A 22,900-nucleotide genomic window follows, 5' to 3' on the forward strand; every position below is an offset into this window, starting at 1 on the left:
AAGAGAACACTCCATCATGCAGTGGGCATGTGTTCTCCAAAGGCCCGTATTCGGGTCCGTGGGACGCAAAGGGTAGGCTTCGTCTGATACATCGACTGTATCACATGCAGCTCCTAGATAGCGGCCTCTCGATTTGACGCATAAGGGCAAGCTCGGGAGGGCGGCATCATCGTCTTCGAAATTTGAGTTTCTTTGTTTGGGGCATATACTTTCTCATTTCAGCTGCGGGCTTCTTTCTCACACTACACATCTTAACCTCGTATTCAGACTTCAATTTCATTTCATCGTCTTCATCGCTAAACATATTTCTCAAGACATTGTAGACTATAAACTCATTTCATACCCTGGACTCACGACATCAAGGACTCCATCATCACACACAACACCTCGCAAAAATGCTGAACACCACAGTAACCGTAACACACACCTCCCCCATCCCATCCACCCTCTCCCGCGAAGACGCCCTGGCCCTCATCCACGACGCAGAGCATCACATCAAATGCGACCCCAACATGAAGGACTACACGGCCCGCACGCCCGCCATCCCGCCCACCGTGCCAAAGGACATTGACCCCATCGCCGCGACACAGTGCTTCTCCGTCACCGACAGCGTGCCCTCGATGCTCCCCAAGGCCATCTGGAGCGGCGACGCCGTCAGCGACTACGACTTTACGTTTACGAAAGACGGCAGCTTCGTCCGCACGAGCTGCCCTCTCAGCGTACTGCTCGAGACGCGCTGGCGCGTAAAGGATGCCGAGGGCGCCGAGGGGGAGGGGGCGTTGGAGCTCGAGGAGGTTGTTGAGATTCGGTGCTCGAGGCTTTTGGCTGGGGTTGTCAAGTCGCAGTGTGAGACGAATTGGAAGGATTTTCATAAGAAGATTCTGCAAGGGAAGACGGCATGATTTTTTTTCTCAAAAAAGAGCGAGTGGTCAGAAAGACGAAATGTCCGTAAGTAATGAGCCGGAGCAAGTAGACGGCAGACGTGGACATGTAGCACGGATAGATTCATATGTGAACAGTATCTGGTTTTGAGAGGTGTACTTTGGATCGTACGGTAATGTGGCTTTCCTGAGATCTCACATCAAACTGCTTCGCCCACCAATTTCCATGCTTCCCTGGCCGTCCTTCATCTCACCACTTCGACCAACGACAAACTCTCTGTAGATTCTCTGCAGTCTGGCCCGCTCCTGCGTGCTGATACTCGATCTGGTGTTTTCCAGGGCCTTCATTAAGTGCTCCAGCTTAACCACGACCTCCTTGTCGTTGACCGGCTTGCCATCCCCTTCTGGGCGTTGAGATTGCTTGACCCTCTTGCGGGCAAGTTTGATGCTCTCCAATTTGGCGAGGATTGCGGCGTTCTCAACGAGCTCTTGCTGCCGGCTGATCGGCTTCGCGGTAGGTGTAGCGTCTTGGCCGTAACGGAACTGCACGAAGCTGGGGACAGAGCCTTGGGAAGACGACTTGCCATTGACCTTGCCGTTCGTTGTTGGAGCATGGCTGACATCGTCTAGAACATCGTGGATCGCCTCTAGCTGCGAGTTGGACACGAGAGCCTGGAGGTCAGCACCGGAAAAGCCTTCGGTTCTCCGCGCGAGATCAGTCCACGCGTCGTCGGACTCTGTCAATTCCTCGCCGAGCTTGACCTTGCTGGAGAGTGACTTTAGAATGTCGACTCTGTCTTCTAGCAGCGGCATGTCGCAGAGCAAAGATTTATCCAGACGTCCCGGACGAAGAAGAGCAGGGTCGATCAAGTCTGGCCTGGATGTTGCTGCCAGCACGTAGACACCGGAAAGACCTTCCGCTCCGTCCATCTGCGTAAGAAGCTGGTTCACTACTCTGTCTGTCACACCAGTAGAGTCGTGGCCACGCTTGGGGGCTATAGAGTCAAACTCGTCAAAGAACAAGACGCATGGCTTCGCAGCCGATGCGCGTTCAAAGAGATCGCGAACACTCTTTTCAGATGCTCCGATATACTTGTTGAGAATCTCAGGTCCTTTGACGCTGATGAAGTTCAGGCCGCATTCTCCAGCAACGGCGCTTGCAAGCAACGTCTTGCCACAACCTGGGTATCCATACAACAGCAGGCCGGACCGCAATCGTAGGGGACACTGCTCGAAGATCGGTGCGTACTTTGTTGGATATTGCAAAGTCTCCAGGAGAACCTTACGAGTTTCTTGCAAACCACCAATGGAGCTGAATGTGGTGGTTGAGTGTTGCAGAGAGACATTCCTCAGCGAGGCAGGCGTGAACCCCTTGAGAGCATTGTCAAAGTCGACGCGACTCAGATGTACTGCACCTCCCTCGCTGTCCGTATCATTGACAGACCGGATGATGGCTTCGTTCCGTGCTCTCGCCACGAGTAGGGTGATGTCTCCTGGCATGTAGCCATCAATGAGACCAGCAACATCCAAGAAATCCAAGTCAGGGCTGATGACGAATCCTCCACTGGTGCCATTCTGGTTCTCGCGGCTGCCTTGGCTGCCAGCATCCATCCATGCGCTATCCTCCCCTCCAGCGCTTCCGTCGGCTGTGGGTGGACGGCTACCATTCTGTGGTGCCCGTGGAAAGTCCTCGGCGGATATGGCATCTCTCCTGACAATACTTTCCATGACCTTTCGTCTCGCTTCCTTGTTCGGCGCCTTCAAATCAACAATCTCCCGGACGACATGGCCCCCAATGATGACACTGTTCAAGGAATCCTTACCCTCCGCAACAGCCAGAAGGACCACTCCACTGTCCACGTTGCAGTACTGGCGTACCATGGAACCAATGATTTCGCTAATCTGGCGGCTTCGTCCGTTGTCATTGCCGACTTGCAATTCGGTTTCCACGGGGCACAGCTTGTCGAGGTCGTCTAAAACTACGAGTGCCTTGCCCCCAAGCCTAGCACCCCAGCTGGCTGACATAAACACTTGGGTCAAGGTATCCTTGATGGTAGCAATTCGAGTCTCGTCATTAACGAGCTTCCGGCATGGGAAGTAAGTCGTATGGAATAAAAGATCTCTTCCAAGTTCCTGCGCTAGAGACCTGGCAACTGCGGTCTTGCCAGAACCCATAGCACCAGTTAGGAGAGTCGAGGAAAGGTGTGAAAGGTGGCTTCGAAGGTCTTGAAGGAGCTTATCAATGCCCACTAGCTGTCCGTCATAGGAAGGCTGTAGCTCGGCGATGCTATCGTCGTTCATCCACGACGGTCGAGGAACCGGGTCTCGAATATCGACGGGAATTTTCTCGCTTAGGCCTAAGACCCATCTCGTTGATGATCTGAGCGGATCACTGTTAATGGCTGGCGGATCGAATTTGATTACTCCTCCTTCCCATCCCTGAGGAGCCTCAAGGCCCTCGAAAAGACCAATTACTGATCCATCTGTCAAAGGTCCAGTGATGAGAGGGGCGACGTCTTTGCGGGCGTACAAATGCCTGAATTGCTTAGCCGCCTCCTCTTTACCGGCCTTGGACTCGCCGCCGAACTTCAAGCCATCTGAAGACTTTTTGGAAGCGGCAAACGGTTGGACTATAAGCTTTGTAACAGCATCCAGCGGCCATTGTTGCGGCGCCGGCTCGATCTTAACAATCCCTCCAACGAAGTCTGTAAAACCCAATGTTGCACATAATGCCGGAGAGAGGGCAATGGTCTTGCTGTCAGGTGGATCATCCCAAGCACGTAGATGTGCGACAACCTTTGTGGCTACTTTCGATGTGCTTGCTGACTGTTCGGCATCTTGTGGTTTCTGGGTGGAACTTGCTTGTGGTGTTGGTCGCAGAATGTTGACCGAAACGTAGTTCACACCTCGGAAGTCTTTAGTGTACAGAATGTCGCGGTCTACCCAAACGCTGAAATCTTGGGTGGTCAGGTCCTCGTCGAACCAATCCCGGCAAGCCGAGTGGGCGATGCCGCGCAGACAGAGGGCAGGCTTGCGATCTTCTCGCGCACTACGCCGCCGGACTGTACTTGCGCCGCTGCGTTTGGACTTGGAGGTGCTTGCCACACTACGATTCTCTCCCAGGGAGTGTGCTGTCTTGGCCCGGACCTTTGGCGCAACAATGACTTCAGCGTCGGGGGATATTTTGACAAAAGGGACTTCGGCGCCTGGGGCGGGATCAAGAGCGACCACTTTGACGTTTGCTGTTGACGTTGGCGAGAGGTGTAGGGTCAAGGCGTGAGGAGCGACTAATGAGCCGGAGCTAGAAGTAAACGCGGGGTTCGGCAATGCTCGTACTTGAGAGAGGAGGTTGAGTTCGAGGAAGGTCGCATGCAGCTCAATCATTTCCCAGTCTTCCGGAGTGAGCGGCTCGATGTTGATTGTGTGCGCAACGGGCGGATCGACGTGTATTGAAGCCGTCACCTTTTGTCCGTCGGTAAGGCCCAGGGTGTTGGCCAATGTCGCGTCGATTTCGACCTGCGCCATTTCCTGGTCGCGCCCTGAAGCGCCCCCTCTACCACCATTGATGCCGTCGCGTCCGACTATGGGTGCAACCTTGCGCTTACTCGGCATACCCGTCCACCCGACGAAGACGGATCTTTGTTGTGATGCGCCGGACCCGGAGGCGCCCGCGGAGGGCCGGTAACTGAGTTCGACAACGACATTTTGTGCGGGCTGTGGAAGATTCTATCAGAAAAAGAGCTATTGACAACAAGTGGCTAGAGACCTACTGTATTAACGTTCACGAGGAGTGAGACCAGCGATGCGGGGAGATTGACAAGACAGTTCTTGAGGTGGGCGAGGGAGATCTCCGCCGGAGTCGATTGCGCATTGCGCCGGGAAGACATGACTGCTGCAATTGAGTGTCTAGAGGTCCATATGAAGAGGCAGAGGAAGAGAGCGACAGACTCTACGACGAGAGCACTAGGCAATGACTACGGATATTATTGCGGAGAGTCACCGGAGCTGGAGCTGTCGGAGCTGGAGGTGGGAGTTCAGCCGAAAGTGACCCTGGCATGTGCCGACGCCGAGGCATTCCCGGCATGGGAAAGCCACCTCCACACCCATTGGGTCCGAACACGGGTAGCTGCAGGCGGTACGTACTTTGGGATCAATGCAGGGCAGGTGCATCCTCACACACCTCAGCTTGCGCCTCAGGAAGCAGCTAAAAGTACAACAGTCAGGTACCTGTAATGTGTGGCTACAAATCAATTAAACCCTGTGGCTCAACGCGTCCCCCTTTCCCAACCGCGACGCGTCCCTGCGTGTCGCCCGGCCAATTTCTGAACCCCTGGTCGCATTGATCTCACATTCGATTCTTCCCAGCCCCCCCACCCGGCGCCAAATAATCTTCAATCCGATAGCAGTAGAACCACAAAGTCCACACTCCCCGCGGTTGTCGCAGAGACCAAGTGAAGCAATCTCATCACCGCATCGCTGCTGTCGAACACACGATTCGTATCCCAAGACTGAAGGAAACCAACCCCACAGCCGAGATCGCACAGATTCTGTCAAGATGGCGCTCCGTCAGTTCAAGGCGCCAGTAGCGTACGAAGCGCAGCAGAGTATGCCCAACCCTTTGATGCTCTTGGCTTCTCCCGCACTGCCATCACGACCGTGCTGACCTTCAATAGATGCACTTGAATCCTTCCTCACAGACTTCAAGGCGTCTCCCGAGCAAACGATTTCGCATGCCCTTGGAAATATCACGATAGACGAGGATGACTTTAGCGACGATGAGGTAATGGAGGATGACGAGACACGCGGCACCCGTCGCCAGGCCAGGAGTCCGCCCGGCCCGAAATACAAGGTTATGATGCAGAAACTGGCAGATCGCAAGATTGATGAGGTCTTGATTGACCTAGACGACTTGGCGAGTGTGAGTTGCACTGGCTCTCCATATGCAGGCCATGGACTGGGACTGACTATCGCAGTTCGAATCATCTCTCGGCGATGAACTTCAGCTTGTCCACTCTATCGAAATCAACACCAAACACTACGTTGAACTTATGTCAAGAGCTGTCGACAAGCTTATGCCTCAACCTAGCGAAGATGTCACGTACGGTTCCTAGGCACCTGTCACTCAGGGGCATCGTGGCTAACGGTCGATAGTTTCAAGGATGATGTGCTAGATGTTCTCATGGAGCGGAGAAAACAGAGAAACGATAATCTTCAGAGGCAGGCTACTGAGCCTGTTGACGGCCAGCTGCCCGATCCCAGCATTGCTGAGGACAAGTTCCCTGCCGAGCTCACGCGCCGGTATACCCTCGTCTTCAAGCCCCGATCCGAGACTCCCTCCCACCCCGCCAAGGCGCTCGCCGTGCGAGAGGTCAAGGGCGAGCAATTGGGTCACCTCATCACCATCCGAGCCATTGCCACCCGAGTTTCCGACGTCAAGCCTATCGTACAAGTCAGCGCATACACTTGCGATCGCTGCGGGTGCGAAATCTTCCAGCCCGTCAACGACAAGTCATACGGTCCCCTGACCGTATGCCCGTCCGAGGACTGCAAGACGAACCAAGCCAAGGGTCAACTCCACCCTTCTTCAAGAGCCTCAAAGTTCTTGCCCTTCCAGGAGGTCAAGGTCCAGGAGCTGGCTGAGCAGGTGCCCATTGGCCAGATCCCTAGAACTCTGACCGTATTGTGTTACGGCACCTCCGTTCGCAAGGTGAATCCCGGCGACGTTGTCGACATTTCTGGCATCTTCCTCCCCACACCCTACACCGGCTTCAAGGCGATGAAGGCCGGCCTCTTGACCGATACCTACGTGGAGGCGCACCACATCGTTCAGCACAAGAAGGCCTACTCTGAGATGATTGTCGACCCTGCTCTGGTTCGTCGTATTGACCAATACAGACAGTCTGGCCAAGTCTACGAGCTCCTCGCCAAGTCCATTGCCCCCGAAATCTTTGGTCACCTCGATGTCAAGAAGGCTCTTCTTCTTCTACTTATTGGTGGTGTGACAAAGGAGGTCAAGGACGGCATGAAGATTCGTGGTGACCTGAACATTTGCCTCATGGGTGACCCTGGTGTGGCCAAGTCGCAATTGCTCAAATACATCTCAAAGGTCGCCCCTCGCGGTGTCTACACCTCCGGTCGTGGTTCAAGTGGTGTCGGTCTGACGGCCGCCGTTATGCGAGACCCTGTCACTGATGAGATGGTCCTCGAAGGTGGTGCTCTCGTCCTTGCCGACAACGGTATCTGCTGTATCGATGAATTCGACAAGATGGACGACAACGACCGCACCGCCATCCACGAGGTCATGGAACAGCAGACCATCTCTATCTCCAAGGCCGGCATCTCCACCACCCTTAACGCCCGCACCTCTATCCTCGCCGCCGCTAACCCCATCTACGGCCGTTACAACCCCCGCATCTCCCCCGTCGAGAACATCAACCTTCCCGCCGCTCTTCTGTCTCGTTTTGATATCATCTTCCTCCTTCTCGACTCACCGACCCGCGAATCCGATGCCCAGCTCGCCAAGCACGTCACCTACGTCCACATGCACCAGCGCCACCCGGACATCGGCACCGACTCGGTCGTCTTCTCCCCCCACGAGGTCCGCTCCTACGTCGCTCAGGCCCGCACGTACCGACCTGTCGTTCCCGCCTCCGTCTCCGAGTACATTGGGAAGACGTATGTGCGCATGCGTAGCCAGCAAAAGCGCGCTGAGAAGAAGGGCGAGCAATTCACCCACACCACACCGCGTACCCTCCTCGGTGTCGTCCGTCTCGCGCAGGCCCTCGCCCGCCTGCGCTTCAGCAACGAGGTCACCCACGACGACGTCGACGAGGCCCTGCGCCTCGTCGAGGCCTCCAAGGAGAGTCTTGCGGCTGAGCAGGCCGCCAACGGACGCCAGCGCCTCAATGCTAGCAGCAGAATCTACAACCTCGTCAAGACCCTCGCCGACAGCGGCGCCTGCCGCGCTGACGACGCCGAGGATGACGAGGAGGAGCTCGGTGTCGAGCTCAGTCTTCGCAAGGTTAAGGAGCGTGTCATTGCCAAGGGCTTCACTGAGGACCAGTGGCTTGCGGCTCTGGAGGAGTACAATGAGCTTGATGTAAGTTTTTCCGCCCAATTTTTATCACTTTTCAATTTTGGACACAATGCTGACAGGGTATCGAATAGGTCTGGCAAACGGCTGGAAACGGTACGAGGCTGGTCTTCATCACCTCCAACGGCGCAGAGAGGGACGAATAAGAATTTTGAGCGGGCATGTGGGAGTAGTAGCAGTAGTCTTGTTGCGCGATTGGTGGTTAGCTCGAATCTTGTGTTGTTTTCTCATAGCTTGCTTCGTAAAAAAGAAGCCTTTGGGACTTGGCGTTTGGTATTTAACATGATTGAAGAAGAAGGAGGAGGAGCGGGAGAAACATTCTGGCGGAGCGTTCTTGAATGGACCAGCTGTCCACTTCCGTACGAGATGAAAAAGAAAAGTAATGAACCCAGCATCAATCGCGTTCTCCCGCTTTCACATATGATTCTGGCTTGAATTTTTTTTTGAATTTTTTTTTTTTTTTCACCTTTTAGGGTATTGCAAAACAATAATTGTAACACATTGGAATTCCCATGAACTTTGGATGATATGGTTATATAATACAGAATTTTTGTTTACCTCCCCTTCTACAAGCAGGCATCTCTTGATACACTAGTACATGTATACACGTTTCTTTCTTTACACCGTTCTCTCTCCCCCCCTCAGACTCCCCCCTCTTTGACAGAACAGAAAAACCCCCTTTTTTAATACTGCAACACGCGCGTGTTGAGCAAGCTCGCCCGCTCCAACTCGCCGAGGACACCGCCACCAGCAAGAGTCCATTTCTCCGCGACGGACGACTCGTCGATGCGCGAGCGCATGAGACCGCTGGCGGCCCAGTACTCCATGACGGCGCGGGCCTCCTGGCGGCTGATGCCGCTGACGTCGAGGGTCTCGACGCCGCGGACGGCCTCGTAGACGCGGTCGTCGTAGCCCTTGAGGTAAGGGTCGGGGGTGGGGACGAACTGGTCCGCGGCGGCGGCGGCGGACTGCGCGAGGGCGAGCTCCATGGACGGGGAGCGGGGCGCGTTGCTGCGCGAGGTCGCGGCGATGACGGCGCCGCCGTTGGCGAGCGGGGTCTTGCCGGCGAGGGCGTCGGCGAAGAGGCGGACGAGGGTGAGGTCGTGGGCGTGGACGAGGTTGTAGGTCGGGTCGCGGTAGGCCGAGATCTTCATGATGTGGGAGAGGCCGTCGAGGGCGAGGAGGACAGGGGGGCCCGTTGGGTTGGTGGTGAGCTCGTGCCAAAGGGCCTGAAAGGCGGGCCAGGCGAACTCGGGCTCCTTTGCGGCGGTGGCGATGTCCAGGAGGGTGCCGTCCTTGGGGACGTGGAGGAGCTCGGGGTACTCCTTTGAAATCTTGTACTGCTCCAGAACGGGGCCGCTGGTCTTGACGATGGTCTGGAGGAGGTTGAAGGTGTAGGTGGGCTGGTAGAACTGGAGGGGCTTGGTGTTGGGCACAGGGCTGTAGTCCGCGTTGGAGTTGGTGAGGTCTTGGCCTGGTTTACTTGGTCAGTGACGGATGCTTTTTTAAAAAAGGTTCTCAAGTTCCTAGAGAAGAAGGTAAATACCTTCGGGGATGTTGATGACCACCCAGTTGTTCATCAGAGAGTGAGCCATGGCCTGCAGCAACAGCATGCTCTTTCCGGCAATCTTGCCGCCCGTCAACGCCAGTCTCAACGTCTGCTTCTCCTTGACGGCAGCATCCAGCCGGCTCGCAAGCTTGACAGTTTCCTCCCTGACCAGCATATGCGGCCTCCGGAACAGGCCCCAGTTCTGCGTCGTCTTGAACGCCTCCAGCGTCCGGAGCTGATCGACCAGCTTATCCGGCAGGCCGACGACGGACCCCTTGCTCGCCGCCGCGGCCAGCGTCTCGTTGGTGATCTCCTTGAGGCCCTCGACGGCCAGTGCATTGTTGTTGCTCAGCGTGATGCGCTTGCGGAACGCCTTTCTCTCGCCGGGGGCCGGCTTCTTGACCCTGACATTGTCCCTCTTCTTCTTGGAGTTCTGGTTGATCTTGCCGCGACGGATGTGCTTTCCAATCATCTTGAGGGTGCGCGGGGCGGCGTCGGCCGACGAGGTCGAGAAGGGGGCCGCGGGGGCGCCGGCATACGCGGTGATGACGGGCACGATGCGCTGCGAGAGGATTCGGGGGGCTGTTGCTGCGGCGGTCGTGGGCCTGGTGAGGCACCGCGCGCAGTTCGCTGCGGAAGCCATTATGTGCGATTGCCGGGGGAAGAAATGGACGCCGGTTTCCTGAGTCGATTATCGGTAGGGTGGATATCCGCTCTGGTTTATTGTGATGCCATTCGAATGGTTGCCGGCCAGCGTTTCGTTTTCCGTCCGACGCAGCTTCGCCCTTGGAGTTTTGCTGGTTCGTCGTGCGATTGGGAAGCTCTCCCCAAAAAGTTCGATGGTAAATTCTCGGGACGTTAAAGCCACACCCCCTGGTAGCACCTAGCGAACGGGGAAACAAGGTGCACCACCCAATTTGCAGCGTTGATTGGCTGCATCAATAGCCGGCGTAGCGGTGTCAGTTGTTCCGATTCTTATCGCTATCGCCCATCGAAATTTCCTAAACCCAGCCAGCCAAAGGAAAAAAAGTTCAAGAGTATCCCACCTTAGTTGCGCAACCGCCAGACAAGACAACCACCACGTACAACCCATTCGAAAGGGAAACCCAAGCGCAAACCCGCAGAAAGGAACTTATCACCGATTTGGCGACAAAAGGAAACACAATACGTACACCAAAAATGGCGCTCCCCATCTCGCGCCCCAAGCTGCCCGTCGCAGTGAACAAGCCGACGCCTTACAACTTCGACCTTGGCCTGCTCCTGGCCAACGACCCCAACCCCCTCGAGCTCGACAAGTCGGCCATCGAAGACTCCCTCGCCGCCACCGCCCGCGACGGCGCCCAGGCCCTCATCAACCAGCTTCTCACCACCTGCCCCCTCCAGAGCACCCCCGAGGGCGTCCTTCTCTCCCTCCCGGACCCCTCGACCCCTCTCCCGCGCGAGAAGCCCGTGCCGGCGGCCAAGGAGCCCACCAAATGGGAGCGCTTCGCCGCCAAGCGCGGAATCAAGCCCAAGACGCGCGAGCAGCGCCGCAACCTCGTCTTTGACGAGGACACCAAGGAGTGGCGAGCCAAGTGGGGGTACAAGGGCATGAACAAGAAGGGCGAGGACGACTGGCTCGTCGAGGTCGATCCCAAGGAGGAGGCGAAGCGCAAGGAGGGCACCACCTGGCAGGGCGACAAGCGGAGGGAAAGAAAGGAGAGGATCAAGCGCAACGAGAGAAAAATGAGAAAGAACCAGCGCGAAGCCGGCGAGAAGCGGGAGAAGCGGTAAAAGAGACGAGCGAGTGGAAGGCTTGGGATGCGGAATATGTAATGCTTCGGGTTTCGGCATATGGTTACGGCGTTCATATGGTGGTAAAAATCATTCTCGGCATCTTTTGTTCCAAGGAAGACGGCATCGGTATCTCAAAAAGCAAATGGAAGCGCTTTGTGGCCCAAGATTCGGCCCGCTACAACTCACGTTACTACGAGTCGTCAGTCTTGCTGTGAACTTGTCCTCCGATCTTCTTTTGCAAAATGGGGGAGCATATGACGCGGCTGTCGCCGAGCGCATCCCCTTTGTCCTACATACAAGAGTCCTATATTGTACAGAGATTCCACCAACCCCTGCAGTCATGTTGTTCGTGGCCCTATGAGTCGTCACCCGTCCCCCATCCAGCATCTCGTGAATGCTCCTCGCTCACCCAATTCCTACGATGCTACTAAAGACCAAACCACGCTATATCCGCGGCACCTCACCAAAGCAAATGAAGGAAGAAAAAAATTAGGTACCCAAACCTAGAGCTACTACATGTGATTGCCACTCTTGATGTAGCTCTGGTTACCAGGAACCTGCATGTCGATGAGAGCTCGGCCAACGCAGTTTCCTGAAAACAGTAAAATCGACGGCTTTTGTGATACGGTTCGATGCCCTGGGGGTATACCAAATAGCATAATGCTGTGTCGCAAATGAAGAAGCACCCGGTCTGTGGTTCAAAGTCATCCGTTCATGCCGTGACCTTTGGTGGCATCCGATATAGGCTTGGCACGGGACCGGGGCTGGGAGAGACGCTCGGAGGAGGAAGAACGGAAGTCGTCAGTGGCGTGATGTCGTCAGTGATGTTGTTGTTGGTGATGCTGAAGTGTTCCCTATACACACGAGTTCCGCCTGGGTATTCGAGGAAGAAAGAAACTAAAGGATACTCAAAATGGTGTTTTAGAAGCCGAGTGGTGAAAGAGGTTTGATGGGTGACAAGGGCCGCAAGTCGTTCGAACCCCGCGGCTCACGGCCGCTGTCAATTGTCAGCGTCGTACCCATCGTCGAGTTGGATGCGACGCTGCCGTTCGACTCAGAAAGTTGGAGGGGCTTTTTTTTTAGCCGTCTGTCTTTCTCCTTGGTCTGATGCTCGGTGACAGCGCTGGACTGCTTACTGCTTTCCGAAAACGATCCCGCCCTGTCGTCCAACGTAGTAGGAATGGGTTCTTCCTGCGCTGCAGGAGCTGCAGGCTCCTCGCTCGTCTCACGAGAGGGCTTGCGCGGTTCCGAGAGGCCTCTTGGGGGTGGCTGGTCGAACAATTGATATTCCTGCTCAATGAACTTTGCCTCGTTCTTGCAGCCCTTCCAGCAGTCGCGCCAGTCACAGACCAAGAATCTGAAACAGAATGCGTCAATCTTCATGCATGGCTGGAAGCAAATGCAGAGATTCCTAAAGTCCATCTTATTCTTGTCGGAGTGCGCTAGGAGCAGACTGAGGTGGCAGGTGATTGCGAAAAGAAGGTAGTAGTTGAATGGCGAGAGGTTCGACAGCTCTTCGACCAATAGTGGAGGCACAGTCTCGTAGCCGGCGCATTCCCTCGCAACTCTTTCCTGGGCTGCCTTCGGGAATAGCTCATCGGGAAGCTCTCTCAGCCAAGCCTTGAGCATGGAGCCTATAATGTTAATGTCGTAGAGGTCCGGCTGCTCGAAGAGGTTTACATCGTACTCTAGAGAGAGACGGTTAGCTAGGCACCATCTTTTCGTACGCATATGCAATGAACAAACCTTCGTCGAACTTCCTCTGCCACTTCTTGATCTGCGGCCCGCTGCCAGGCACACGATATAAGCCTTCCACATCACAGCCCTTATAGTTCAAGTAGTCGATCGCGCGCCACGGGAACGCTGGCATCCAAAACTCCGTCTTGTCTCTTGAATCCTCCAAGCGCTTCGAGATGCGTGTGCGGCGCGTTTGTTCGACGAGAGGCAGGTTGATTGTCTTGAGCGTGTAGTGCTCGTCGTCAATGACAGGCTCCCTCTCCGTCGTGCTTCCACTACGGCCACCCTTGCCGAATAACCGGTTGCTAATAATGTCTCTGCCACTCTTCAGTCCTCCGAAAAAGCCACCATTTTGCGAAGACGAGTTTTGCCGAGGGTGGTGGTCCTTTTCCCTATGGTTGTCCTTGTGGCTCATTTCCCGGGGCGACGCGCGGTCTTCCGAGCGATTCCGCCCGGTAGAGTTCACCATTTCTCTGGCAGATCTGTCGGGTCCAGTGTTGGTATTGTTGAGTGAGTGATTACGGCTCGTCGAGGTATGCGACGGTTCGGGTTCGACAATCGTTACGGGCACAGGGCTGGGTTGCTTGTCTCGAGAGCTTGAGCCGTCCTTGTCGCGAAGCGACTTGCTGCGGCTCAAGAGACCAAATGGCTTCGATTTGGACTTCTTGGACGAGGAGGGTTGGGCGGGAGAAGTATCGTAGTCGGCAGCAGAGGCTAAAGACACGTCGGAACGGGACGGCAGGGTGGGTGCGGGCTTTTGGACGGAGTGCTCAGCATAGGACGGATCTGCTGGTGAAATGGCATACGGGTCAGCGACTGAAGAAATGGTCTCACGATAGGCGAAACGGGGGATGGATCAGGTAGTGGGCCCCAGCTGCACAGGCAGTGGACACTGCGGTCTCAAGAAGGAAAGTTATCCTCGTACCTAAAGGTTGGGTGGGTTGGCTGCTCATGGGAGGAGCATTGTCGGGGCCCCTCGACATACTTTCGCCTCTCGAGTCAGGGTACTGGATCGGGCTCTGTTGGTGTTGCTGGTGCTGGCGCTGAGGGTGTGAGGGCGACTGCGCGGGGGAGACGAGAGAATGGGACGATTTGTTGGCAGACTTTGTGAAATTGAAGAAGAAGCCGGCGGCCTTGGAGGGTCTTCGGGATGGCTCGTCGGGGCGGTGCTGTTGTTGACGAGGGCTGATGGGGTTGTGCTGATGATGCTGGCGAGGGGGCGTGTCTTCGGAGGCGCGGTGGAGGGCGGAGGAGATGGCTTGATACTGCTCGAGGTCGTCGTCGTCGTCTTGGTCTTGAAAGTTTCGATGCTCGTCGGTCAACTGAAGAGACTGCTTGCCACTTGCGCTGGGCCTTTTCGGAGTGAACCTAAAGGGAGAGCGCGGAGATCTGGGAGAGGATTGCGATTTAGAGCCAGCGCTTGGAGGAACGGCAGAGGCGAGGGTTTCAGCAGAGCGCGGCACGTCTTCAGGCTGGTCGGAGGAGGCTTGAGATTCAGACAGCGTCAGCGGCTGTGGTGCATGCTTCCGGCCCATGGTAGGAAATTAATAATGTGCCTCTCTCTCTCTCTTTTTTTTTTTATTCCCCGGGTAGCTGAATGAAAAAGGAGATTTTGGGGGCCCGGTCAAGGATGATACCCAGAGGGCGCGGCGACACAGGCAAGGCGTTGGTGGGCGGGCGGTGATGGGTGGTGGCAGAGAGGCAGCGCAGGAGCTCCTCAATCAGGTCAGGGCCACCCAGCTTGGGGATCCGTACGGTACGAATCCAGCAGCCCAGGGTAAGTTAGGTGGTGTACCGGTATCCGTGAAGTGATGTGGATGAGGTGAGGCAGACTCCAGAGAGAGAGCACCAGGCCTGCATGGGCTACCTCAGGGCTCAAGCTGTACGAAGTATTGGTGGTGGTAATAGCGGTATCGGTAGAGAGAGACTGTGTGTATGTACTGGTGCGGCGAGGAGAGAGAGTAGTGCGACGTGCGACGGGGAGACAGGCACACACAGGGCACAGGACAGGATCAGAATCAGGATCGGGATGAGATGGGATAGGTTGAGATGGGACGGACAAGGAGGCCCAGAAACGGTCCTTATCCTGATTCGTTCTCTGCCGCAGGAGGGCCAACTGTTTCGGTGCGCGCACTGGGACCAGACGGATCACGCATCTGTCGGGGATATAAGGAGGTGGAAGGGGGTAAGTGCCAGATGGAGAAGACAGGCTAAGGAATAGAAATCTGTAGTAGGTAGGTGGGCGATTGAGGGAATAGAGATCACACCTAACCTAACATAACCTAAGGTGTGGGCGGGTGATGAAAGTGTGCAATGGAGTGTAGAGAAGAAGAGGGAGATGAAGGGTGAGAGAGAGTGTGAGTATGAGTGAGTGACTGTGTGTGAGTGAATGAAAGGAGGAGTTGAGATGGTACCTGAGAGAGAGGGTGTGTGAGAGTGAATGGTAGGGAAGAAGGGGGGATAGGTACAAGGTTAGGTTGGTAACCAAACAGTAAGGTAAAGTGAGGTAAGGGTACAACCCAAGGCTCCTTGAGATAAGTACAGTATGGCTATAAGGTGAAAGCCGCCCGTGTTGGAGAGGCCGGGGCGTGTAAAAGGAGGCTGATGCAACTATGGGGATGGGCGTTGCAGGATGGGGGACGACTGAACCGGAGTTACGGGGGCTTTGGCTTGACTTGTTCTGGATTGTTCCCTATTGTATTCCTACCTATGTGACAACGGCACGTGAACGGCCAGGTGGCTGAGAAAGGTTGAATGTGAAGGAAGTTTCAATTATTATTGAACATGAACAACGGGCAGATTGACTGTGAGGGGGAGAAAGAAAGATAGATGTTGGTACCTCGGCCAAGGATTGATTGATGGGTACACAGTTGCAAACGAACAATTCCCCTACAGAGTACAGAGTGCCCGAGGTAAGGTACCTACCAAAAGGATAGATGTGGCAGCCAGCGTAAGGCCTGTCTACGTCCGTGCCTGTACCTGGAACCGGGAGCCAAGCACACGATCTGTAAGGTACAGCTACATGGGGGGGGGGGACCTACCAACCAACCTCAGAGGGAAGGCGCTTGCTTTCGTCGAGACTCGAGTTCCTGCCTGCAAAGAAAAACAAGAGAGGAGGAACTGTGGAGTCACCAGCTGTTACCTCAGACAGTGGTGAGAGACGTCCGAAAAGAGGCGTATTTCCGTTGACTCTGAGTGGATGGAAGATGAGTACGCTGTACATAAGAGGGGGGACTCGGGAAATCTGTCACTGGCAGGAAGGAGCCATGGCCCGGTGTGGATCCGACCCTGAACGGGACCTGGCGGAGGAAGGCAAAGAGGGCCGGGGTGGTGGTAACTGGTGACAGGCATCGCCTTCCATTCGAGTCTCGACACCCGGCGGGGAGCTTGGAGGAGAGAATGGGGCACAACGCGGCACGACAGGGAGAGAAGGCGCTCCGGTCGCAATTGCCAATTGGCTTATTGGTGTCAATCCCGACAAGCACCGGGTGAGAACGTTGGGCAGGTCGCTGTGGGGGCCTCGGGCTGTGCTAATTCCTGAAAGCCCTGGACTTCGTAGATTCTCTCTCCCAATGGCCTGATACCGCATCACACTTCATTTGCGGCGTAAGGTACCTTGCTCCAACTACGCACTAACATCATTTGCTGCGCTAGCTACCACCTCGTGTTGGCCTTCCGCTCCGGATACCTTGCCTTGCCATATCCAACACGACATATCGGAATACCCTCATCTTGTTGCTCAACTCTCTTTAATTCCCATGTCGCCCATGTCGGCCTCTACGGATACGGCGTGCGCGTCTAGCCTGGTGCATTGGTGCCGTACAGTGCCGGTTAGGCCTCAATGCGGCTCTGGCGATTAAAACCGATACATTCTTCAATCTCCTCCTTGCTCCATTCATTATCCCTCGTCACTGCAATTACCTCAAGCGGTCTTTTATCACCAAGAACGTCCGAAGAACCGTGGCTGCTTGCGGCCTAGTTGCGTCAACAGCCTTAGTCGACCGACAACGAACAAGGCCAACGGCTTGCCGCTTGCCAGTCTCATCCGCCAGTCGCCGCGCACAGATCGCGGTCCGGTCCTCCTATAGTGTCGATTTGGGCAGCGCACGTCTGTATGACATTGACATTGCTCAAGCTATTGGGAAGCCATACCTGCCAAGCACCATTCTGGACGAGCCGTCTTGGATCGCAGAGTCAGCCATGCCCGCCTCACCATCAGGTTACCTTCACAAGTGCCTTCTTTGTGGACTCGCGACAACCAACAAGTCGTTCATCAATAGCGACCACCAGCTTGGGCGCATTGTTTGTACCAAAAAAGGGAATACATATCTCAATTCTATCGGTGTTCTCTTCGTCCGTGTCACGGTTCGTATTCGCAAGCGGTATACTTAGACTCGGCACCCAACACGACCCAGGCCAATAAAGTAATCTTGTTCCGATAGCGATGACGGAGTCTGTTCTCTGTCTTTTGCAGATGATTTAAACACCAAGCTGAAAGGGATGTCGCTGGGAGTCGGCTCAGTCGGTGTCCCATGCCAAGGCATTGAATGAATACCCTATTCATCTTGACTCTTCGAGGACATTGCCTACTGGACTGCCAGGCGGCCAGACTCTTGAAACGCAGTCGATTCTAGGATTGCCACGTTTTGCATGGCCTGGAATGTGAGCAACGCCAGGGGTGCTAACTGCTTGCTGCCGCCCATGTAAGCTTTAAGCGTTGCATTACCTCATGACACAACTTGCAGACACCCCTTGGAAACGGCCATCTTTCCAATCGTCTATCTCGGTATACGTTGATTGGCAGTATCAAGACGGTCAGTGCCTCCGCAGCAGTACGGCCGTCTGTGGTCCCGCCGCTCGGGCATCAAGCTGTGCGCCGTTATATGTCGTGATGACGGCACCTCCGAAGTCCGATAGGCGCTCCGCAAGTTCAGGTGACTGACCACGAGCAGATTACCTCAAATGTGAGAGAGGGGATGAAGCCTGAAGCAACCCGTGATATGGAGCACGACGTGGTCAGAACACCACGAAAGTACGCTTGCAAGACGAGGCTAGGCGTTGCCGACAGAAAACGGAGAAACAGACTGATCTGGCATGATGTGACAAGTCGCGACGCAGCCAGCACGCTACCGACGCACTCTGTGCGGTTCTTCTGCACGTTCAGACCCTTCCAGAGTGTTTGGAAGCCCGTGTCGAAGATCCCCTTACTCCGTCCAACGGTGAGCTCGGCTCGACTCGCTCAACTTGCCTCCCTGGCCCGACAAGAAGACAAGAAGCTTGCCGTCTGCCCACCGATCTGACGGCAAGGAGTCGCGCTACTGCGCGTCCATCTGCAAAGCACAGGCAACACGAAGCCATCTAGCATATCATCGCCTCCCAACTCGTAAGCCTCGGACAGGTTGGCAACCAACCAATGCACGTATGCTGGCTTTTGTTTCGAACCGAGCACGTCAAGCGTTGCCGCAACGTGCCGGCTCAAGCCTTATCTCAAAAGATTGTGCCGAAAACGTGCACTCTCTTTGGTTAGAGGGCTATTTTTGAGCAAAGTTATCCAGAGGGACGAGACGACGGGTCATGGCGCAGAAGAGGTAGAAACTCTGCCGAACTTTACGCTGGAGCTGTCGTCATTGTCATTTGTACCAAATCCCGCACTGTCAATCAAGATGGTCAGAGATCGTGAGAACGCAAGCGTATACAAGGTATCAAGCATCTAGCTCAGCCAGTACTAGGAAGTCATTGTTCGCTGTATGGCTTCTCATGGAAAAGTGGCCTCGGTATCAACAACAGAAGACAATTGAGGTTACTTACATTTGATTCTAGGTATTCCCAGATTCACTTGCCCAATGTATTTTTGGCTCTATTAGTTGGGTACTTCCGCAGCACTGTAATCAACTCCAAGCCCACGGCGTGTCGTCAACGATCAAGTGCCTCGCGAACGGATAGCGGGTTCGGTAGCTAAATATCAACGATGAGCTACCCACTTGCCGCGGCGATCTCTCTCGGCTATGAGTTGACACACTCAAGCCTAGTCAAAGATATAACTAGCTTGCGCCTTGTCGCAAAGCAGCTTTACAGCCATTACTTCCGTACATCAGCTCTGGAAACATGAATAATGGGATATCAACGAAGTCTCCCGGAGCCATACCATGAAAAGAATATAGCACTCTGCGTTCAGGGTCAACAAAGTACTTGGTCTCTGTCAACGGCGTCAAGGTTCGCACAGGCCCGAGTTCCAATGTAAACCGTATTGGTCCGAAAGGAGCTTAGTTCAGGCACACAACCGACCACTCTGAAACTCGGTAGTGTTTCTTCGACAAACGCTGGGAAAAGCCCCGCAAAGGTGGGCACAATGTGTAAATGTCAACAACGCCCCGAACGGTGTCCGGACGGGAAAGACCCAGAAAAGAGGGTTGGTACGCGCACATGGCAGCGTGGCAGCGTGGCTTCGCCTCTGTTACTCCTGGCCGGGCACAAGCCTGGATGATGGCTCCAGCTGTCAATATGGAGGTGGCACGTATTTTGTACGGATACTGTGTTTTGCCCGTGAGGACCCCCGTCTTTACATGTGTAGAGTCTGGGTGCGCAGATTCGGGCCCAACGACGCTGCTTCTTCCTCGGGAGAGCTGGCTCTGGCCCACGCCATCTCAAAAGGGAGGTTGCCCGATATGTCATAGTTCGCCCGGCGGGCGTGAGGTTATTCGCAGGATCAAGCCTGCACCATCCTCTTCCCGCTGCCTAGTCCTGGCCACCTTCTTCTCCTATGTACAGTGCCCTCCAGGGCGGCTCTGGTGACCCCGTCTGTACTCCGTGCTTGGGATCTTCTGATGATGGGTCTTGCATAATCCTCATCCATCCAAGATGAGATCGGGAAAGGGGCGTTTCTTATCCTTCTTCCTTGTCGTCGATCCAAAAACCTAAAGTACTTTCCCGCCATCTCGCTACCTATCAAGAACAAGTACAAGATTCAACATTTATTGGACGGCAAGTTTTTGCGAGACGAGTTCCAGCCACTATCAATAGCCGTACCAAGCATCATCCTCCTCATTCTCATGGAGGTGTTTATTCGTAATCCGGCACTCGGTTAAGATGAAGCTGTCATGAAAGGACTCAGAAAGAGGATGGGATCACGATAAGCGATCCGATCTGGCTGCAGTACTTGGGCTATTGTGAGGCTGCATGATAGACGTCTAGTATATTGCCAGAAAACCTAACCTAGTCTTGTTTGATGATTCCGGGTCGAAGATGGGCTTAGTTCTCAGTCTTATTTCTCGGTCACCCGTTTCTACAACGTTTCAACCCAACTCGAGGTTGGCATTTCAGCTGGCTACGTTCAAGCAGAGTACCCAGAAAAAATAATGCTGCACTTACCACACAGAGTGAGCGAGGCTATCACCAAGTAAGAGGGCGACTATAAGTTTTCCGGCTATGAAGACGTCACGGACGTCACCTTCGGCTCCGGTTAGCATGGGGTGGGTTACACACCTCGGTGAGGGCGGCGAAGCCACCCCACACTGGATGGACTTCACGGTCCGGCAGTCGGCGGAACCCTGCGTACCGGCCCTGCACCACCATTACCTAAGCGAGCAACCTCACCTCTTCCATCCTCTCACGCCTGCCTAGATATTAATGAAAAGACCTGGTTCAGTTTTAATGTTCACGAAGTTTTTGCGATTCCTCATCGGCTAGAAACACTGGGTGACTAACTACTACAAGAAGAGAAAAAAAACCAAAGAAAAAACCGTGGCGTCATGGCGGCCCAATTCGAGAACCTGCCAGACGAGCTCAAGCTGGCGACGGCGGCGCATGTCAAATACGTCCAGAGCCTGGACACCCGGAAAGACGAGTACGACTACTGGCTGACGGAACACCTGCGCCTCAACGGCCTCTACTGGGGCCTGGTCGCGCTACACCTGCTCGGTCACCCGGAAGCGCTCCCGCGGGACGAGACGATTGACTTCGTGCTCTCGTGTCAGCATGAGAGCGGAGGGTTCGGGGCCGCGCCGGGCCACGACGCGCATATGTTGTACACTGTCAGTGCTGTTCAGATTCTGGTCATGATTGATGCGCTGCATGAGTTGGAGGCGAGGGGTAAGGGTAAAGGGAAGGCGCAAGTTGGCAAGTGTAAGTTATACAAATCACACACTCATTCCTCTCTCTCGTTATTTCACTGGTTTGGGAGCAGTGGGCTAACATATGCCATTTTCAAGTCATTGCGGATCTCCAGAACCGTGAAAGCGGTACCTTTGCAGGAGACGAATGGGGCGAGGAGGACACGCGCTTCTTGTACGGCGCCTTCAACGCTCTCTCCCTCCTGGGCCTGCTCTCTCTCGTGGATGTCGACAAGGCCGTTGCGCACATTGTCGCCTGCACCAACTTTGACGGCGGCTACGGCGTCAGCCCAGGCGACGAGTCGCATTCGGGCCAAATCTTCACGTGCGTGGCGGCGCTCGCCATCGCCGGCCGGTTGGACCTCGTGGAGGCGGATAAGCTGGGCCGGTGGCTCAGCGAGCGGCAGGTTGCGGGCGGCGGGCTGAACGGCAGGCCGGAGAAGGACGAGGATGTGTGTTATAGTTGGTGGGTGCTGAGTAGTCTTGAGATCATCGGGCGGACGCACTGGATTGATCGGGGCAAGCTTGTTGCGTTTATACTGAAGTGTCAGGATCAGGAGTTGGGGGGTATTTCGGATCGGCCGGGGAATACGGTTGATGTGTGGCATACGTGCTTCGGGATGACGGGGTTGAGTTTGTTGGGGTATCCGGGTACGGTGGAGGTTGATCCGGTGTATTGTATGCCGAAGCCGACGATTGATCGGGTGCTGGGAAGGAAGTCGTCATGAGCTGTCGATGGGCAAGCAGGACCAGTGTATGAAGCACAGCTTTTGGTCGAAGAACGCCTGGTTGTTTGAAATACACGTCCACTTACGGCTTGTGGACTTTGAACCTGCGATGGTAGTAGACATGGGGATACATCGCGATAGGGAAGCAATAGTCTCTGCTTCTTCACAGTTTGCGTGGTCTCATTCACGACTTGTTGTGAAATAGCCTCTGGGATACTTGAAGGCTTCAGATACCCATGAGAACAAGTTAATGATACATAAAGTAATTCATCACCAGCCTTCATAACACAACAGAATTCAGTCCAGTTACATCTACACCAACCTGTTCTTAAAGTTGGAAGGTAAACCAATCTACAGATTCCCGTTCCTCTGCATTCATACTCCATACTGCTCTAGCCCGGTCCGACCCGCACGAAGATTGAGTTGATACCCCTGGCGCGCTTCACTGGCTCGCCTACTGAACCCTCATCTTGAAGCCTTGAAGCCAGATAAGGTACCAAGACTTCTCAGACCGCCAGACCCTCATTCCATATCCCTTTTCGGCATCAAACCACCCAGTCACGTGCTCCTCGGTCGGTGTAGGCTTAGCTTCGTGGTGATATTACCCTCCGCTCGGGAAGACCACCCACCGGCTCACCGAGCGGCCCCACCACACGCGTCTGCCTTTCTCTCGTCTCTCACACACTTCCATTCGTCCTCCACCACCGTCACAACAAACCCATCTTCTTCCTCCATATCGTCGGAAGTTTCGATATCTTCGACGTCTTGGAGATTTCACCAACAACCATACAATCCACTTGGACTTTGATCGTCTCATTCGGTCGCCTGTCCAGGCATTCATTCCTCTCTACTTTCGATTATCACATTGTCACATTACCTTCACCGCTCTCAAAATACACCCGTCTGTAAAACACCGTCGCATCTGTATTTTCCTTCTCATTCCAGACTCATCTGTACGACCATCATCGGATCGCCTTCGCCCTTCGCAGAATCCAGTTCCAAGCACTGCTTCAGGACCAACATCCTCA

At 54.8% G+C, this 22,900-nt stretch overlaps 7 protein-coding genes across 7 annotated transcripts; 4 read left to right on the forward strand and 3 right to left on the reverse strand.

Annotated features, from left to right (window-relative positions):
- Positions 1–395: 395 nt before the first annotated feature.
- Positions 396–902, forward strand: N0V96_002546 (uncharacterized protein; the record flags this gene model as incomplete). Its single annotated transcript, XM_053187416.2, has 1 exon — positions 396–902. The coding sequence occupies one exon, from the start codon at positions 396–398 to the stop codon at positions 900–902; it is 507 nt and encodes a 168-aa protein (XP_053054920.2).
- Positions 903–1,076: 174 nt separating this feature from the next.
- On the reverse strand, positions 1,077–4,768 carry PEX1 (Peroxisome biosynthesis protein pex1; the record flags this gene model as incomplete). The annotated part of the gene is made up of 2 exons (XM_053187415.2): positions 1,077–4,595; positions 4,652–4,768. 2 exons carry the CDS (start codon positions 4,766–4,768, stop codon positions 1,077–1,079), a joined length of 3,636 nt encoding a protein of 1,211 aa, XP_053054919.2.
- Positions 4,769–5,436: 668 nt separating this feature from the next.
- On the forward strand, positions 5,437–8,120 carry mcm7 (DNA replication licensing factor MCM7; the record flags this gene model as incomplete). Its single annotated transcript, XM_053187414.1, has 5 exons — positions 5,437–5,485; positions 5,555–5,799; positions 5,855–5,979; positions 6,033–7,980; positions 8,049–8,120. 5 exons carry the CDS (start codon positions 5,437–5,439, stop codon positions 8,118–8,120), a joined length of 2,439 nt encoding a protein of 812 aa, XP_053054918.1.
- Positions 8,121–8,657: 537 nt separating this feature from the next.
- Positions 8,658–10,166, reverse strand: N0V96_002549 (mitochondrial 37S ribosomal protein mS29; the record flags this gene model as incomplete). The annotated part of the gene is made up of 2 exons (XM_053187413.1): positions 8,658–9,448; positions 9,521–10,166. 2 exons carry the CDS (start codon positions 10,164–10,166, stop codon positions 8,658–8,660), a joined length of 1,437 nt encoding a protein of 478 aa, XP_053054917.1.
- A 536-nt stretch (positions 10,167–10,702) lies between these two features.
- On the forward strand, positions 10,703–11,296 carry RRS1 (Rhodanese- sulfurtransferase; the record flags this gene model as incomplete). Its single annotated transcript, XM_053187412.1, has 1 exon — positions 10,703–11,296. The coding sequence occupies one exon, from the start codon at positions 10,703–10,705 to the stop codon at positions 11,294–11,296; it is 594 nt and encodes a 197-aa protein (XP_053054916.1).
- A 924-nt stretch (positions 11,297–12,220) lies between these two features.
- N0V96_002551 (uncharacterized protein) lies at positions 12,221–14,571 on the reverse strand (the record flags this gene model as incomplete). Its single annotated transcript, XM_065756551.1, has 3 exons — positions 12,221–12,987; positions 13,046–13,852; positions 14,022–14,571. The coding sequence occupies 3 exons, from the start codon at positions 14,569–14,571 to the stop codon at positions 12,221–12,223; spliced, it is 2,124 nt and encodes a 707-aa protein (XP_065614920.1).
- Positions 14,572–20,784: 6,213 nt separating this feature from the next.
- On the forward strand, positions 20,785–21,872 carry BET2 (Rab geranylgeranyltransferase; the record flags this gene model as incomplete). Its single annotated transcript, XM_053187410.2, has 2 exons — positions 20,785–21,157; positions 21,244–21,872. The coding sequence occupies 2 exons, from the start codon at positions 20,785–20,787 to the stop codon at positions 21,870–21,872; spliced, it is 1,002 nt and encodes a 333-aa protein (XP_053054914.2).
- Between the last annotated feature and the right edge of the window lie 1,028 nt (positions 21,873–22,900).

The sequence above is a fragment of the Colletotrichum fioriniae genome (genome assembly GCF_027942845.1).
Source record: "Colletotrichum fioriniae strain IMI 355084 chromosome Unknown scaffold_2, whole genome shotgun sequence".
Classification (NCBI taxonomy): Eukaryota; Fungi; Ascomycota; class Sordariomycetes; order Glomerellales; family Glomerellaceae; genus Colletotrichum; species Colletotrichum fioriniae.